At 44.8% G+C, this 16,488-nt stretch overlaps 1 protein-coding gene across 2 annotated transcripts; it reads left to right on the top strand.

The window, feature by feature from the left end:
• Positions 1-471: 471 nt before the first annotated feature.
• On the top strand, positions 472-6,385 carry LOC109888201 (progestin and adipoQ receptor family member 3). 2 transcript variants are annotated; one of them, XM_031826251.1, is made up of 7 exons: positions 472-837; positions 1,192-1,423; positions 1,637-1,799; positions 2,008-2,163; positions 2,505-2,702; positions 2,829-2,919; positions 3,491-6,385. In XM_031826251.1, the coding sequence occupies exons 2-7, from the start codon at positions 1,233-1,235 to the stop codon at positions 3,634-3,636; spliced, it is 945 nt and encodes a 314-aa protein (XP_031682111.1). In that variant the 5' UTR covers positions 472-837; positions 1,192-1,232; the 3' UTR covers positions 3,637-6,385. The 2 variants fall into 2 exon arrangements, with proteins under 2 accessions (XP_031682111.1, XP_031682113.1); XM_031826253.1 differs by lacking the exon at positions 2,008-2,163.
• The last annotated feature ends 10,103 nt before the right edge of the window (positions 6,386-16,488 follow it).

Raw genomic sequence — 16,488 nt, 5'->3', positions numbered from 1 at the left:
TTAAGAAGGAAAGAAATTCCACAAATGTACTTTTAACAAGGCACACTTGTTAATTGAAATGCTTTCCAGGTGACTACCTCATGAAGCTGGTTGAGAGAATGCCAAGTGTGCAAAGCTGTCATTATTTACCTTTATTTAACTAGGCAAGTCAGTTAAGAACAAATTCTTATTTAAAATTTTGCCTAGGAACAGTGGGTTAACTGCCTTGTTCAGGGGTAGGACTACAGATTTGTTTTTACCCTGTCAACTCGGGAATTCGACCTTGCAACCGTTGGGTTACTAGTCCAAGGCAAAAGGTGTCAACTTTGAAGAATCTCAAATGTTTAATACATTTTTGGTTACTACATGATTCCATATGTGTTATTTCATAGTTTTGATGTATTAACTATTATTATACGATAATAAAATAAAATAAAATAAAGAAAAACTCTTGAATGAGTAGGTGTGTCCAAACTTTTGACTGGTACTGTAGGTCATTTCCAAAAAGTTCAGATTATCATCACCAGATGGGCAATAAAAATACATTTCATTTCTGGACACAGACTTCTTCAACTGCGGTTCATGAAATCGTATTTTATTCAAGTAGTTTATAAAGTACAGAGGGGGGGGGTCCATGGGCACGTCTGTCGCAGGGCTATTGTGTAACTTCAGAATGCCGATTTTTGGTTTCGTTGATGGACTAGCTAGCATGAGCTGCTGGGCTAGCCAGCTGCTTAGCATAGTGTAGTGTGTCATTGATTTAGCTATAGTCAATGAATTAAAAGCTTGCTAGATCACAAAGTAAGGTGTATTGTAGCTAAATGACACCACGTAGACATCGATAGCATGCAACAAAAGGTAATTTTATATCTGCGTGCCAGCATGAAAGCTATAACGTTAGCTAGTTCGCTAGCTAGCATGCCCGGCTAAATTTTCAGTTGAACTTCATGTTATGAGAGGAATGCATATATTTCGATCAATCGCTTAGCTCTGATTTATTCCTAGAAACTAACTTAGCTGTTGCCAAAAGCATGTTGACTTTCTGATTTTATTAGTCATATCTTCAGATCCTCTGTTAAATCTGCTATCAGCAGAATAGTACCTTGTTGTTGAACTACAAAAGCGCTCCATCTTTGTCAAATTTAGATTGCAATGAAACCGTAGTGCCACGCTATAACATTACCCTGTTTTGTGCCCCTTTCATATTTTCAGCCTTAAAACGGTGCCAGAACTCTGAAATCTGATGGTCCAAAATGCCTCAAAAACTTAAGTTACACAAGAGTAGTCACTACATTGAGCTGGGGAGTTACCAGTACTGGCCAGTTCTGGTGCCTCGGGGAATCCGCCTGTACACATTTGAACAGATCCCGTTATTCTTGAAAGAAAACCCATACATTACAGATGGATACAGAGCACACTTGACATCAAAACTATGTTTAAAAAGGTATGTGAAATCAAGAGAATAAGCCTAGTTGTTGTAGCTTCAGTTGTGGTAATATATAGATAGTTGTTGTGTAGCCTGGTCCCGGATCTATACTGTCTTGCCAACTCATATGGTCCTCGTCACACCAAACAAAATGACCATAGCAGTTGGCAAAACAGCACAAACAGATCTGGAACCAGGCTAGTTGTTGTGTATTGTTTTCCACCCCTCTAGCATCTTTGTGCTGTCCAATGAAACAGTCAACATATGGACTCATCTGTTGGGCTTCCTCCTGTTCTTCCTACTGGGGGTGAATGACATGTCTACAGTCCTGCCGGCTTCAGGTGCCAACAGAGAAGACTATGTCATCTACTGCATAGGACTTTTCTGCTTTCAGGTGTGTGTGTGTGTGTGTGTGTGTGTGTGGGGGGGGGGGGGGGGGGGGGTGTGGGGGTGTGTGGGTGCATGTGACAGGTCACAGCGATCTGTCTTATGTCCATGAAAATCTTCATCTACTTTGCTTTTGTGCCTACACACCTGTAATGTTCCATTCTGCAGCTCTGCATTGAGTGCTGTTGTAGTATTGCTACCTGTTGTTTTTCTAGGTGTGTATGCTGTGTTCAGTGGGGTATCATCTCTTTTCCTGCCACCGCTCAGAGAAGACGTGTCACCGCTGGTTGGCGCTGGACTATGCTGGAATCTCTGTGGGAATCCTGGGCTGTTACATTCCAGGGGTCTTCTATGCCTTTTACTGCAACATTGTATGTTGTACAATATAATAGCCATTTCAGCCCGTTGTTTTTATTTCACCCATACTGGTATATATATATATATTTATTTCACCCATACTGGTATATATATATATATTTATTTCACCCATACTGGTATATATATATATATTTATTTCACCCATAAAATATATAAATAATAGCCTTGTGAAACCAGACTGATCTGGTTCTGGTCTGGTTTAACAAGGCTAATAAAGATAACATAATAAACTTAACAGTTAAACTTACTGTGAAGATATACCTACATAAACTGTCTCTGAAATGTAATCCCTTCTCCTGCTCTGCTCTTTATTCTTGTTTTCCAACTCCCCCAGTTCTGGAGACAGGTGTACCTGGTGATTGTTCTAGCGTTGATATTGGCCATATTCTTGGCTCAGATCCACCCTCACTACCACTCTAAGGAGTGGCAACACCTGCGGACCGTCATCTTCTGCTCTGTGGCTGGCTACGGGGTCATCCCAGCTGTCCACTGGGTCTGGCTCAATGGAGGCTTCAGCTCCGCTGTCGTCCAGGTGAAACTGCAGAATTGTTATACAATTATTACAAAGATGAAATGCATACAAAGTTTTATAAATACAAATATTACAATGCCAGAAAATGTTCTGCACAGGAGTGAAGTATTTCTTACCGTATTGCAGTTGTTCCTCCCTCGTGTGATTGTGATGTATTTGATAGCTGGAGCTGCGTTCCTCTTTTACATCTCTAAAATCCCAGAACGCTGCTTCCCAGGTGAGACTTCATGCTTTTGACCCATTTATAAGACATTTATAACATAATACTCTTTCCATGTGTTACTGTACACTGAGTGTACAAGATATTAGCAACACCTGCTCTTTCCATGACAGAGTGACCAGGTGAAAGCTGTGATCCCTTGAATGGGGTATGGTAGTAGGTGCCAGGTGCACCGGCTTGAGTGTATCAAGAACTGCAAAGCTGCTGGGTTTTTCACGCTCAACAGTTTCCCGTTTGTATCAAGAACGGTCCACCACCCAAAGGACATCCAGCTAACTTGACACAACTACGGGAAACATTGAGTCAACATGGGCCGGCATCACTGTGGAACGCTTTCGACACCTTGTAGAATCCATGCTGTTCTGAATGCAGAATGGGGTGAAACACAATATTAGGGTGTTCCTAATGTTTTTCTGTATATTTCAGTAACTTTTTTTTTTTGCCAACTTTTGATTGGCCAAATAGCCTCTGTCTTCCATTTCCTTATTCCAAGCTCAAAAAACTTTGAACACTTAATATTTGAAGTGACGTTTTGGTAACCATGTGATGTGTCCTTTGACCTCCACAGGTCAGCTGAACTATCTGGGTGCCAGCCACCAGGTGTGGCATGTCCTGGTAGTGTTTATGTTCTACTGGTGGCACCAGACTGCTGTGTATATAATGAACTTCAGACACAACCAGCCATGCCCTCCTCTCTACACCAATAGTGGCTAGCTGGAGCCACACAGACTAGCATCCAGCCACCAAGCAACCACAGCCTGTACTGTAGCCACTCAATGCAATCAAACCAGACTACAGACCTCCTATATAAGCCTATTCTACAGATGCCCAGTCAAGACCCATATCCAAGAATACCCATGACAATACTGTTAAACCTTGTAGAAAGCTTGAAACCATCTCTGGTTTTAAGGTTTGCTATTGGTGGTATGCAATCGTATCTGCTTTCTGCTGAGACTTCTGTAAGGCCAGGTTATAAGAGATGGAAAGACAGGTCAATCATAGCCTGGTCGCAGGTCTGGGAAGCAAGATGGCACAAACAGATCTGGGACCAGGCAGGGTAAGTCACTAGACACACTGTACACAATACATATACCACTACAGCTGAACATTTTCTGTGATTCTCCAATTATCTTTTCATATTCAAGATTTTTTTAACCTGATTTGTATCTATTAATTTGCATGTAAGCTACTGTTTGAATGTTACATGCTGTGAAATACTTCTCTGCTGCCTTGAGCAAATGGGACCTTCCAAAGGGTTATGTGCAATCTACCTACCTACTATCCTATGGAAATGGAACAACAACAACAAAAAGTTATTTTTGCTTGAGTAGTTTTATCTGTATTCATCAATACTTGAATTGTTTGTGTGTTGTATTATTGCCTCTGGCACAAACTTCATTGGGTTCTATGGTGGGGTTGAGTAGTTATCTTACTGTATTTCATTAATGGTGGGGTTGAGTAGTTATCTTACTGTATTTCATTAATGGTGGGGTTGAGTAGTTATCTTACTGTATTTCATTAATGGTGGGGTTGAGTAGTTATCTTACTGTTTTTCATTAATGGTGGGGCTGAGTAGTTATCTTACTGTATTTCATTAACGGTGGGGTTGAGTAGCTATCTTACTGTATTTCATTAATGATGGGATTGAGTAGTTATCTTACTGTATTTCATTAATGATGGGGTTGAGTAGTTATCTTACTGTATTTCATTAATGGTGGGGCTGAGTAGTTATCTTACTGTATTTCATTAATGGTGGATTGAGTAGTTATCTTACTGTATTTCATTAATGGTGGGGCTGAGTAGTTATCTTACTGTATTTCATTAATGGTGGGGTTGAGTAGTTATCTTACTGTATTTCATTAATGGTGGGGTTGAGTAGTTATCTTACTGTTTTTCATTAATGGTGGGGCTGAGTAGTTATCTTACTGTATTTCATTAACGGTGGGGTTGAGTAGCTATCTTACTGTATTTCATTAATGATGGGATTGAGTAGTTATCTTACTGTATTTCATTAATGATGGGGTTGAGTAGTTATCTTACTGTATTTCATTAATGGTGGGGCTGAGTAGTTATCTTACTGTATTTCATTAATGGTGGATTGAGTAGTTATCTTACTGTATTTCATTAATGGTGGGGCTGAGTAGTTATCTTACTGTATTTCATTAATGGTGGGGCTGAGTAGTTATCTTACTGTATTTCATTAATGGTGGGGCTGAGTAGTTATCTTACTGTTTTTCATTAATGGTGGGATTGAGTAGTTATCTTACTGTATTTCATTAATGGTGGGGCTGAGTAGTTATCTTACTGTATTTAATTAATGGTGGGGCTGAGTAGTTATCTTACTGTATTTCATTAATGGTGGGATTGAGTAGTTATCTTACTGTATTTCATTAATGGTGGGGCTGAGTAGTTATCTTACTGTATTTCATTAATGGTGGATTGAGTAGTTATCTTACTGTATTTCATTAATGGTGGGGCTGAGTAGTTATCTTACTGTATTTCATTAATGGTGGGGTTGAGTAGTTATCTTACTGTATTTCATTAATGGTGGGGTTGAGTAGTTATCTTACTGTATTTCATTAATGGTGGGGCTGAGTAGTTATCTTACTGTATTTCATTAATGGTGGGGTTGAGGCGTTATCCTACTGTATTTCATTAATGGTGGGTTACTTTTAGTATTAGTGGTCAACTGACCTCCTTCCTCTCACAATCCACTTGAATCTAAGGGCTGATTCAAGAACTGTTTAGAGAAATGTAACCAACTAAACATAAACCCAATAAAATAGATTGGGATTAAATTCCCCTCGCCTTAATTTGTTAGTGTCCCTGTGTCACTCACGGGTGTGAACAACTGCATAAGAACAAAAGTCCTAATGGCCAGTATTATCGATTGTATATTATACACCACAATAGTGTAGTACACTTGAATTTAGGTTAGGTCAAATTACTACCCAGTCTCTCTCTATGCAACAATATACCGTACATCTCCTGCCATTTTAATCCAGTTCCCAGTCATTTAATTAAAGGAAATATATCCAGCAATGCAATGACATTTTGGTCACACATTTTTAGATTGTCTCCAGGTGACATACTTAGCCTCTAGTCAGATAAGGATGCTCTGTCAGAGTCGTGTGTATAGGTGGCAGGGAAGTCGTGACATGCTTAGAACATATCACAGCCTGTAATGACTGGAAATGTAGCAGACTGTTTGTTTGCCTTGTAAATTCACTTTTGTGTTTAAGTATGACTTGCATTATTTACTGTGTAATTACTGTATTATTTTACCTGTCTGTCTTGTTTGTTACGTTGTTCAACATTTGTTTTTAATTTATTTTGGCATGGTTGATGGACCTTTAGTCAGTGCCAGTATTCAAAAGTAAAGGGGCACATTATTTTAATTATCTGTTATATGACATGTTTCTCTTTGATTACTTTCAATAAATAAAGAATGCCTCAAGAAATATCACTGTTGAAGTTATGTAATGAGAATATTAAATTCATTTGCAATGACATTTACTTTTACTTGTAGCTACAGTTTTCAGAAAGTGCCCTCGTCTTCAAAGTTGACTATATCTTCATCTTCTCCTTGCAATCAAACGTCTTCCAGAACATAGGCTAATTTTGGCATATGAGGATTATATTTTCTCTAAACTCATTCTATAATATAACCTCCCAGCGTAAATACAGCCATTGTTCTTTTCTTGCAGCCACTAATTAGAATTTTGTAAGGGTTTGAGTTGTCAGATACTCCCAACCTGGATTACAAATCTCCAGTTTACAGCCTTGCTGTCACGACTTCTGCCGGAGTCGGCCCCTCCTTGTTCGAGCGGCGTTCGGTGGTCGACGTCACCAGCCTTCTAGCCATCACCGATCCACTTTTCATTTTCCATTTGTTTTGTCTTTGTTTTTTACACACCTGGTTTAAATTCCCCCATTTACATGTTCATTATTGAACCCTCTGGTTTCCCCCATGTTTGTGTGTGTGTTTGTTTTATTGTAAGGCTGTATCTGACGGCTGGTATATTTGTTGCTGGGTTTTGTTATTTACAGCCGTTTATTTCGTGGTACCGGTATTTTTCCAGCACCGTAGTATTGTGTTTATACTGGTGTTTTCTTGAATTAAATACCTTGTCCACGCAACTCAGCTCTCCTGCGCCTGACTCCTTTCACCAGTTACCCACAGCCTTGACAGAAACACGCACCCCTTCGGAATGGAGTCAGCAGGAGCAGGTGCCCCTGCAGTAGGGGTTGAGGAGCGAGTCCAGCAGCACGCTGCCATGCTGCAGCATCACGGCAGCACCATGGATCGTGTTCTACAAACCATGGAGCGCTGGGAGAGAAGAGGAGTCCCTCCAGCGTCTCCACCAGCACCACCAGTCTCACCATCACTCTCCCCTCCTTCACCCGGACCCAGTGGGATTCGGCTCGCCCTCCCGAGGGAGTATGATGGAACGGCGGCAGGTTGTCAGGGATTCTTGCTCCAGCTAGAGTTCTACCTGGCAACCGTCCACCCGGCTCCTTCGGGCCGAGAGAGCGTGGCCACCCTCGTCTCCTGCCTCTCAAGGAAAGCCCTGGAGTGGGCCAACGCCGTATGGGGGGAAGAAGAAGCGGTGTTTGACCACTTCGAGGATTTCACCAGCTGTTTCCGAGCAGTCTTTGACCATCCGCCTGAGGGTAGAGCGGCGGGGGAACGTCTCGTCCACCTGAGGCAGTGGACGAGGAGCGCACCGGAGTTCACGTTGGAATTCCGGACCCTGGCCGCAGGAGCGGGATGGAAAGACGGGGCCCTGATCGATCACTACCGGAGCAGTCTGCGCGAGGACGTCCGTCGGGAGTTGGCCTGCAGGGACACCACTCTCACAATCGACCAGCTGGTGGACCTGTCCATCCGGCTGGATAACCTGTCTGCTACCCGTGGACGTCCAGATCGGGGTCTGTCGGTTCCATCCCCCAGCACCACCGCTCCGACGTTCCATGCACCATCTGTGGCCGCAGAGGGCACACTGCCAATTGGTGCTGGGGAGGTTCCTCTGGGAGTCGAGGCAGCAGGCACTCTCGGGCACTCTCGTGTCACCCCAGGTGAGTCAGCACCAGGCTCACCCAGAGCCCCCTGTTGCTCACATGTTTTTGTTTATTAATTTTCCTGAGTTTTCCCCGCATTCCCAGCATAAGGCACTCGCAGATTCAGGCGCAGCTGGGAATTTTATTGACAGATCATTTGCCCATAGTTTAGGGATCCACATTGTTCCTGTGGATATGCCCTTCCCTGTGCACGCCCTAGATAGTCGACCATTAGGGTCAGGGCTAATTAGGGAGGCCACCGCTCCACTGGGCATGGTTACGCAGGAGGGTCACAAGGAGAGAATCACTCTATTCCTTATTGATTCTCCTGCGTTTCCCATGGTGCTGGGCATACCCTGGTTGGCCTGTTATGACCTTCATTTTCGTGACAACAGAGGGCTCACGAAAGTGCTCGGGAGGTGTTTAGGGGTTTCTGTCAGTGCTATTACGGTGGAAAGTCCAGACCAGGTCGCCACCGTGCGCATCCCTTCTGAATATGCCGATTTGGCTCTCGCCTTCTGTAAAAAGAAGGCTACTCAATTACCACTCCATCGACGGGGGGATTGTGTGATACATTTTCTGGTAGACGCAGCACTTCCTAGGAGTTACGTGTATCCCCTGTCGCAAGAAGAGACAGCGGCTCTGGAAACATATGTCTCCGAATCTCTGGTGCAGGGGTACATTCGGCCCTCCACTTCACCTGCCTCCTCAAGTTTCTTGTTTGTGAAGAAGGATGGAGGTCTGCGCCCGTGTATTGACTATCGAGGCATCAACCAAATCACTGTGAGGTACAGTTACCTGTACAGTACAGTTTCAGTTGCCTCTCATAGCCAGTGCGATCAAGTCAATGCACTGGGCGCGCTTCTTCACAAAATTGGATCTCAGGAGCGCTTACAACCTGGTGCGTATCCGGGAGGGGGACAAGTGTAAGACGGCATTTAGTACCACCTCATGGCACTATGAGTACATCGTCATGCCGTACAGGTTAATGAATGCTCCATCAGTCTTCCAGGCCTTTGTAGACGAGAGTTTCCGGGACCTGCACGGGCAGGGTGTAGTGGTGTATATCGACGACATTCTGATATACTCCACTACACGCGCCGAGCATGTGTCTCTGGTGTGCAGGGTGTTTGGTCGAGTATGACATATACGTCAAGGCTGAGAAATGCCTGTTCGTTAAACAGTCCGTCTCCTTCCTAGGGTTCCACTTCAGGGGTGGGGATGGAGAGTGACCGCATTTCAGCCGTGCGTAATTGGCCGACTCCCACCATGGTAAAGGAAGTGCAGCAGTTTCTAGGGTTTGCCAACGACTACCGGAGGTTTATCTGGGGCTTTGGTCAGGTAGCGGCTCCCATTACCTCACTGCTGAAGGGGGGCCTGTGCGTTTGCAGTGGTCAGCTGAGGGCTCTGTTTACCTCAGCTCCCGTGCTGGCTCATCCGGATCCCTCTTTGGCATTCATAGTGGAAGTGGATGCATCCGAGGCTGGGAAAGGAGCCGTGCTCTCTCAGCGCTCGGGTACGCCACCGAAGCTCTGCCCCTGTGCCTTCTATTCGAAGAAGCTCAGCCCGGCGGAGTGAAACTATGACGTGGGGGACCGGGAGTTGTTGGCTGTCATCAAGGCTTTGAAGGCATGGAGACATTGGCTTGAGGGGGCTAAACACCCTTTTCTCATCTGGATGAACCACCGCAATCTGGAGTACATCCGGGCGGCGAGGAGACTGATCCCTCGCCAGGCAAGGTGGGCCATGTTCTTACCCGTTTTGTTTTCACCCTGTCCTAGAGACCAGGTTCCCAGAACGCGAAGGCAGACGCACTGTCCCGGATGTATGACACAGAGCAGTGGTCCATGGATCACACTCCCATAGTCCCGGCCTCTTGCCTGGTGGTACCAGCAGTGTGGGAGCTGGACAAGGACATCGAGAGGGCGTTACGTACAGAGCCCACTCCCCCCAGTGTCCAGCTGGGCGTCTGTATGTTCCGTTTGCTGTCCGCGACCGCTTGATCTATTGGGCCCACACGTCACCCTCCTCTGGTCATCCGGGCATCGGTCGGACAGTGCGCTGTCTTAGTGGGAAGTACTGGTGGTCCACCTTGGCTAAGGATGTGAGAGTTTGTTTCCTCCTGCTCGGTGTGCGCCCAGTGCAAGGCCTCTAGGCACCTGCCCAGAGGGAAGTTACAAGCTTTACCCATTCCTCAACGGCCGTGGTCGTACCTGTCGGTGGACTTCCTGCCGGATCTGGCTCCCTCACAGGGTAACACCACGATCCTGGTCATTGTGGATCGATTTTGTAAGTCCTGCTGTCTCCTCCCTTTGCCCGGTCTCCCTACGGCCCTACAGACTGCGGAGGCCCTGTTCACACACGTCTTCTGGCACTACGGGGTGCCTGAGGACATAGTATCTGATCGAGGTCCCCAGTTCACGCCAAGGGTCTGGAGGGCGTTCATGGAACGTCTGGGGGTCTCAGTCAGCCTTACCTCAGGTTTTCACCCCGAGAGCAACGGGCAAGTGGAGAGAGTAAATCAGGAAGTGGGTAGGTTTCTGCGGTCTTATTTCCAGGACCGGCCGGGGGAGTGGGCAGCATTCATACCCTGGGCAGAGATGCCCCAGAACTCACTCCGCCACTCCTCTACCAACCTCTCCCCTTTCCAGTGCGTACTGGGGTACCAGCCGGTTCTGGCGCTGTGGCATTAGAGCCAGATCGAAGCTCTTGCGGTGGACGAATGGTTTAAGCGCATGGAGGAGACGTGGGACGCCGCTCATGTGCACCTTCAGCGGGCCGTGAGGCATCAGAAAGCCAGCGCAGAACGCCACCGCTGTGAGGCCCCGGTGTTCGCACCGGGGGACCGGGTTTGACTCTCAACCCGAAACCTGCCCCTCCGCCTGCCCTGCCGGAAGCTGGGTCCGCGGTTTGTGGGGCCATTCAAAGTCCTGAGGAGAGTGAACGAGGTCTGTTACAGTTTACAGCTTCCCCCAGATTACCTTATTAACTCCTCGCTCCATGTGTCTCTCCTCAGGCAGGAGGTTCCTCCGCCCCCTCTGGACATCGAGGGGGCCCCGGCGTATGCAGTCCGATCCATACTGGTCATGAGGCGTCGGGCGAGGGGCCTTCAGTGCCTCGTGGAGCAAAGAGAAAGTTAGACGCACAGATATCATATCGTCCAAAAGATGCTAACTTCCCCTGTTATTGTAATGGTGAGAGGTTCGCATGTCTCAGGGGTATGATATTTGTGTGTCTAACTTTCTCACTCATTATTCACGATTCATTCAGGACTATCCGTAATTATGGGAGAAACTCTCAGGTTCAAGTCCAGGCTTTGGCTGGGACACTCAAGGACATCCCAGAAATGTTCCATACTCACAAAATTAAAATTTCTCACAAATATGCCCAAATTTGTTTAGTGGGCATTTAGGCTTTGCCAAGATAATCCATCCACCTGACAAGTGTGGCATATTAAGAAGCTGATTAAACAGCATGATCATTACACAGGTACACCTTGTGCTGGGGCAATAAAATATCACAAAAAATGTGACTTTTTGTCACACAACACAATGCCACAGATGTTTAAGATTGAGGGAGCGTGCAATTGGCATGCTGAATGCAGTAATATCCACCAGAGCTGTTGCCAGAGAATTTAATTAATTTCTCTACCATAAGCCGTTTTAGAGAGTTTGGCAGTACATCGAACCGGTCTCACAAACACAGACCACGTGTATCGTGTTGTGTGGGCGAGTGGTTCGCTGATGTTAACGTTGTAAACAGTGCCCCATGGTGGCGGTGGGGTTACGGCATAAGCTACGGACAATGAACACAATTGCATTTTATCGATGGCAATTTGAATGCAGAGAGATACCATGATGAGATCCTGAGGCCCATTGTCGTCCGCCGCCATCACCGTGTTTCAGCATGATAATGCACAGCCCCATGTCACAATGATCTGTACACAATTCCTGGAAGCAGAAAATGTCCCAGTTCTTCCATGGCCTCTCCAGAGATGTCACCCATTGAGGATGTTTGGGATCCTCTGGATTGACGTGTACAACAGCGTGTTCCTCTTCCCGCCAATATCCAGCAACTTCACACAGCCATTGAAGAGGAGTGTGACAACATTCCACAGGCCACAATCAACAGCCTGATCAACTCTATGCATAGTCACTTTAACTATACATTAATGTACATACTACCTCAATTGGGCCGACCAACCAGTGCTCCCGCACATTGGCTAACCGGGCTATCTGCATTGTGTCCCGCCACCCACCACCCACCAACCCCTCTTTTACGCTACTGCTACTCTCTGTTCATCATATATGCATAGTCACTTTAACCATATCTACATGTACATACTACCTCAATCCGCCTGACTAACTGGTGTCTGTATGTAGCCTCGCTACTTTTATAGCCTCGCTACTGTATATAGCCTGTCTTTATACTGTTGTTTTATTTCTTTACTTACCTATTGTTCACCTAACACCTTTTTTGCACTATTGGTTAGAGCCTGTAAGTAAGCATTTCACTGTAAGGTCGACACCTGTTGTATTCGGCGCACATGACAAATAAACTTTGATTTGAGATGTGTTCCGCTGCATGGGACAAATGGTGGTCACACCAGATACTGACTGGTTTCCTGATCCATGCCCCTACCTTTTTTTTAAAGGTATCTGTGACCAACAGATGCATATCTGTATTCCCAGATCATGTGAAATCCATAGATTAGGGCATTAATGAATTTATTTAAATTGACTGATTTCCTTGAAATGTGAAATTGTTGCATGTTGCGTTTAGATTGTTGTTTAGTATACAATAGAAGTGACTCCAAAAGAACACAATACATAATTTACCTTCATTTCTATTGGCCACAAAATCTGAAACACAGCCAAAACAAACAGCAGAATCCGCGTCCCACAAGTTGGTAGAATCACAAGCCTGATGTAATCATTGCGACCTAGGAATATAGGACCAAAACTTTTGACTACTTTAATACACAAGGGAATTTGTCCACTAAAATGGGGGGACTGTATACAAAAAGTGCTGTAATTTCTAAACATTTAACCTGATATGGATGAATTTCCCTCAAATTAAAGCTGACTGTCTGCGCCATCATTTCAAATGCAAAGGTCTGGAGTACAGAGCCAAAACCAACAAAAAAAAGTACTTTCCCAAAATGTTTGGAGCTCACTGTATATATATGTATATTCCAGTCTCACATTGCTTGTTCTGATATTTATTTATTTTATTTATTTTTTGCATTATGTGTGTATTGTTTTTTTGTTGTTCTAGGTATTACTGCACTGTTGAAGCTGAAAACACAAGCATTTAGCTAGGTATTACTGCACTGTTGAAGCTGAAAACACAAGCATTTAGCTAGGTATTACTGCACTGTTGAAGCTGAAAACACAAGCATTTAGCTAGGTATTACTGCACTGTTGAAGCTGAAAACACAAGCATTTAGCTAGGTATTACTGCACTGTTGAAGCTGAAAACACAAGCATTTAGCTAGGTATTACTGCACCGTTGAAGATAGAAACACTAGCATTTAGTTAGGTATTACTGCACTGTTGAAGATAGAAACACTAGCATTTAGCTAGGTATTACTGCACTGTCGAAGCTGGAAACAAGCATTTAGCTAGGTATTACTGCACTGTTGAAGCTAGAAACACAAGCATTTAGCTAGGTATTACTGCACTGTTGAAGCTGGAAACAAGCATTTCCCTGCACCTGCGCTAACATCTGCAAAGGGTGCTTCTAAAGCGTCTAGATGTTCTTTACCATTCGGCCATCAGATTTCCCACTAATGCTCATTATAGGACACATCACTGCACTCTATACTCCTCTGTAAATGGTCATCTCTGTATACCCGGGCAAGACCCGCTGGTTGATGCTTATTTATATAACCCTCGTAAACCTCCCTCCCCCTATCTGAGATATCTATTGTAGCCCTCATCCTCCACATATGTAACAGTATACCTTCCATCCATCCCCTCACCAGGCTCGAACCAGGGACCCTCTGCACACAGACAATAGTCACCCACAGCATCGTTACCCATCGCGCCACAAAAGCGCAAGGGGAACCACTACTTCAAGGTCTCAGAGTGAGTGACGTCACCGATTGAAACACTATTAGCGCGCACCACCACTAGCTAGCTAGCCATTTCACATTGGTTACACATACAACACCCATTCTTCCAGTCACATTCTGTTAAAGGTCCCCAAAGCACACACATCCCTGGGTTGATCCTCTTTTCAGTTCGCTGCAACTAGCGACTGGAACGAACTGCAAGAAAACATTCAAACTGGACAGTTTAATCTCCATCTCTCTACATTCAAAGACTCAATCATGGACACTCTCACTGACTGTGGCTGCGCAATGTGTTTGTTTTTTTAACCATTTTGTCCTTCGTGCTGTTGTCTGTGCCTACAGTGCATTCAGAAAATATTCAGACCCTTTACTCAGTACTTTGTTGAAGCACCTTTGTCAGCGATTACAGCCTAGAGTCTTCTTGGGTATGACGCTACAAGTTTGGCACACCTGTATTTGGAGAGTTTCTCCCATTCTTCTCTGTAGATCATCTTAAGCTCTGCCAGGTTGGATGGAGAGCGTCGCTGCACAGCTATTTTCAGGTCTCCAGAGATGTTCGATCAGGTTCAAGTCCGGGCTTTGGCTGGGACACTCAAGGACATTCAGAGACTTGGCCTGAAACCACACCTGCGTTGTCCTGTTGGAAGGTGAATCTTCGCCCTAGTCTGAGGTCCTGAGCGCTTTGGAGCAGGTTTTCATCAAGGATCTCTCTGTACTTTGCTCAGTCCCTGACGCAGAAAAACATCCCCACAGCATGATGCTGCCACCACCATGCTTCACCTTAGGGATGGTGGTGCCAGGTTTCCTTGGCATTCAGGCCAAAGAGTTCAATCTTGGTTTCATCAGACTACAGAATCTTGTTTCTCGTGGTCTGAGAGTCCTTTCGGTGTCTTTTGGCAAGCAGGCTTTTACTGAGGAGTGGCTTCCGTCTGGCCACTCTACCATAAAGGCCTGATTGGTGGAGTGTTGCAGAGATGGTTGTCCTTCTGGAAGGATCTCCCATCTCCACAGAGAAACTCTGGAGCTCTGTGAGGCATCAGGTTCTTGGTCACCTCCCATACCAAGCCCCCCCCCCCATTGCTCAGTGTGTCTGGGCAACCGGCTCTAGGAAGAGTCTTGGTGGTTCCAAACTTCTTCCATTTAAGAATGATGGCAGCTACTGTGTTCTTGTGGACCTTCAATGCAGCAGAAAATTTGCCTCAACACAATCTGGCCTTTGACCTCATGGCTTGGTTTTTGCTCTGACATGCACTGGTCAATGGTTGGACCTTATATAGACAGGTGTGTGCTTTCCAAATCAGGTCCAATCAATTGAATTTACCACAGGTAGACTCCAATCAAGTTGTAGAAACTTCTCAAGGATGATCAATGGAAACAGGATGCACCTGAGCTCAATTTCGAGTCTCATAGCAAAGGGTCTGAATACTTATGTAAATAAGGTATCAGATTTTTTAAAAATAAATTAGCAAAAATGTCTAAAAACCTGTTTTCGCTTTGTCATTGTTAGGTAGTGTTTGTAGATTGATGGGGATTTTTATTTATTTAATCCATTTTAGAATAAGGCTGTAACTTCGGTCTAAGGCACTGCATCTCAGTGCAAGTGCCTTAGACCACTGCGCCACTCGGGAGCCCAGTTACAGCCTACAGTCCCATCCCTGGTTCGATTCCAGGCTGTATCACATCCGGCCGTGATTGGGAGTCCCATAGGGTGTGCACAATTTGCCCAGCGTTGTCCAGGGTAGGTCGTCATAAAGGTTAAATACCTTTTTGGGGAAAAGTCAAAGGGTCTGAACACTTTCCGAATGCACTGTAACAATGTTTGTGCCATCTTTGTACTGCTACCATGTTGTGCTGCTGCCATGTTGTCACACTGTGTTGCTACCATCTTGAGTTGTTGTCATGATGTGTCATTGTCTTAGGTCTCTGTTTTATAGTGTTGTAGTGATGTGTGTATTGTCCTACATTTCTTATTTTTTTTATAGCAGCCCCTGTCCCACAGGAGGCCTTTTGCTATGCAGTCATTGTAAATAAGAATTTGTTCGTAATTGACTCGCGTGGTTAAATAAATAAAACAATTTAAACATACAAAAGGTTAAGCATCAGAATACCTCAGATCTCTTACCTCCCTTATAAACTCTCCTTTGTACAACTTACACGTGCATACTGTTCAGAGTCATATTGTAATTCATGTTTATCCATAGATCAAAATGGCATACTGTGTTAGGAGGAGAACTGTGTTCTTGAGAGCCTTTTTGTGTATTTTCTTATCCAAAAATAAAGTGTCAAATAACTTTCTCTTTCTTATTCAATCTGTTTAACTTCTGTTTGCGGAAAGCTTGTACTAATAAAGGGTTTCATTTTAAACTCAAAACAACAATGGGTTAATATTGTTCCCCAGACTGTAGGCCTATAATCTCATTCATGTTGCT

This window comes from Oncorhynchus kisutch, linkage group LG6 (genome assembly GCF_002021735.2).
Source record: "Oncorhynchus kisutch isolate 150728-3 linkage group LG6, Okis_V2, whole genome shotgun sequence".
Taxonomy (NCBI): Eukaryota; Metazoa; Chordata; class Actinopteri; order Salmoniformes; family Salmonidae; genus Oncorhynchus; species Oncorhynchus kisutch.
Note: the sequence above shows the minus strand (reverse complement) of the source record. Positions and strands in the feature narration are given on the sequence as shown.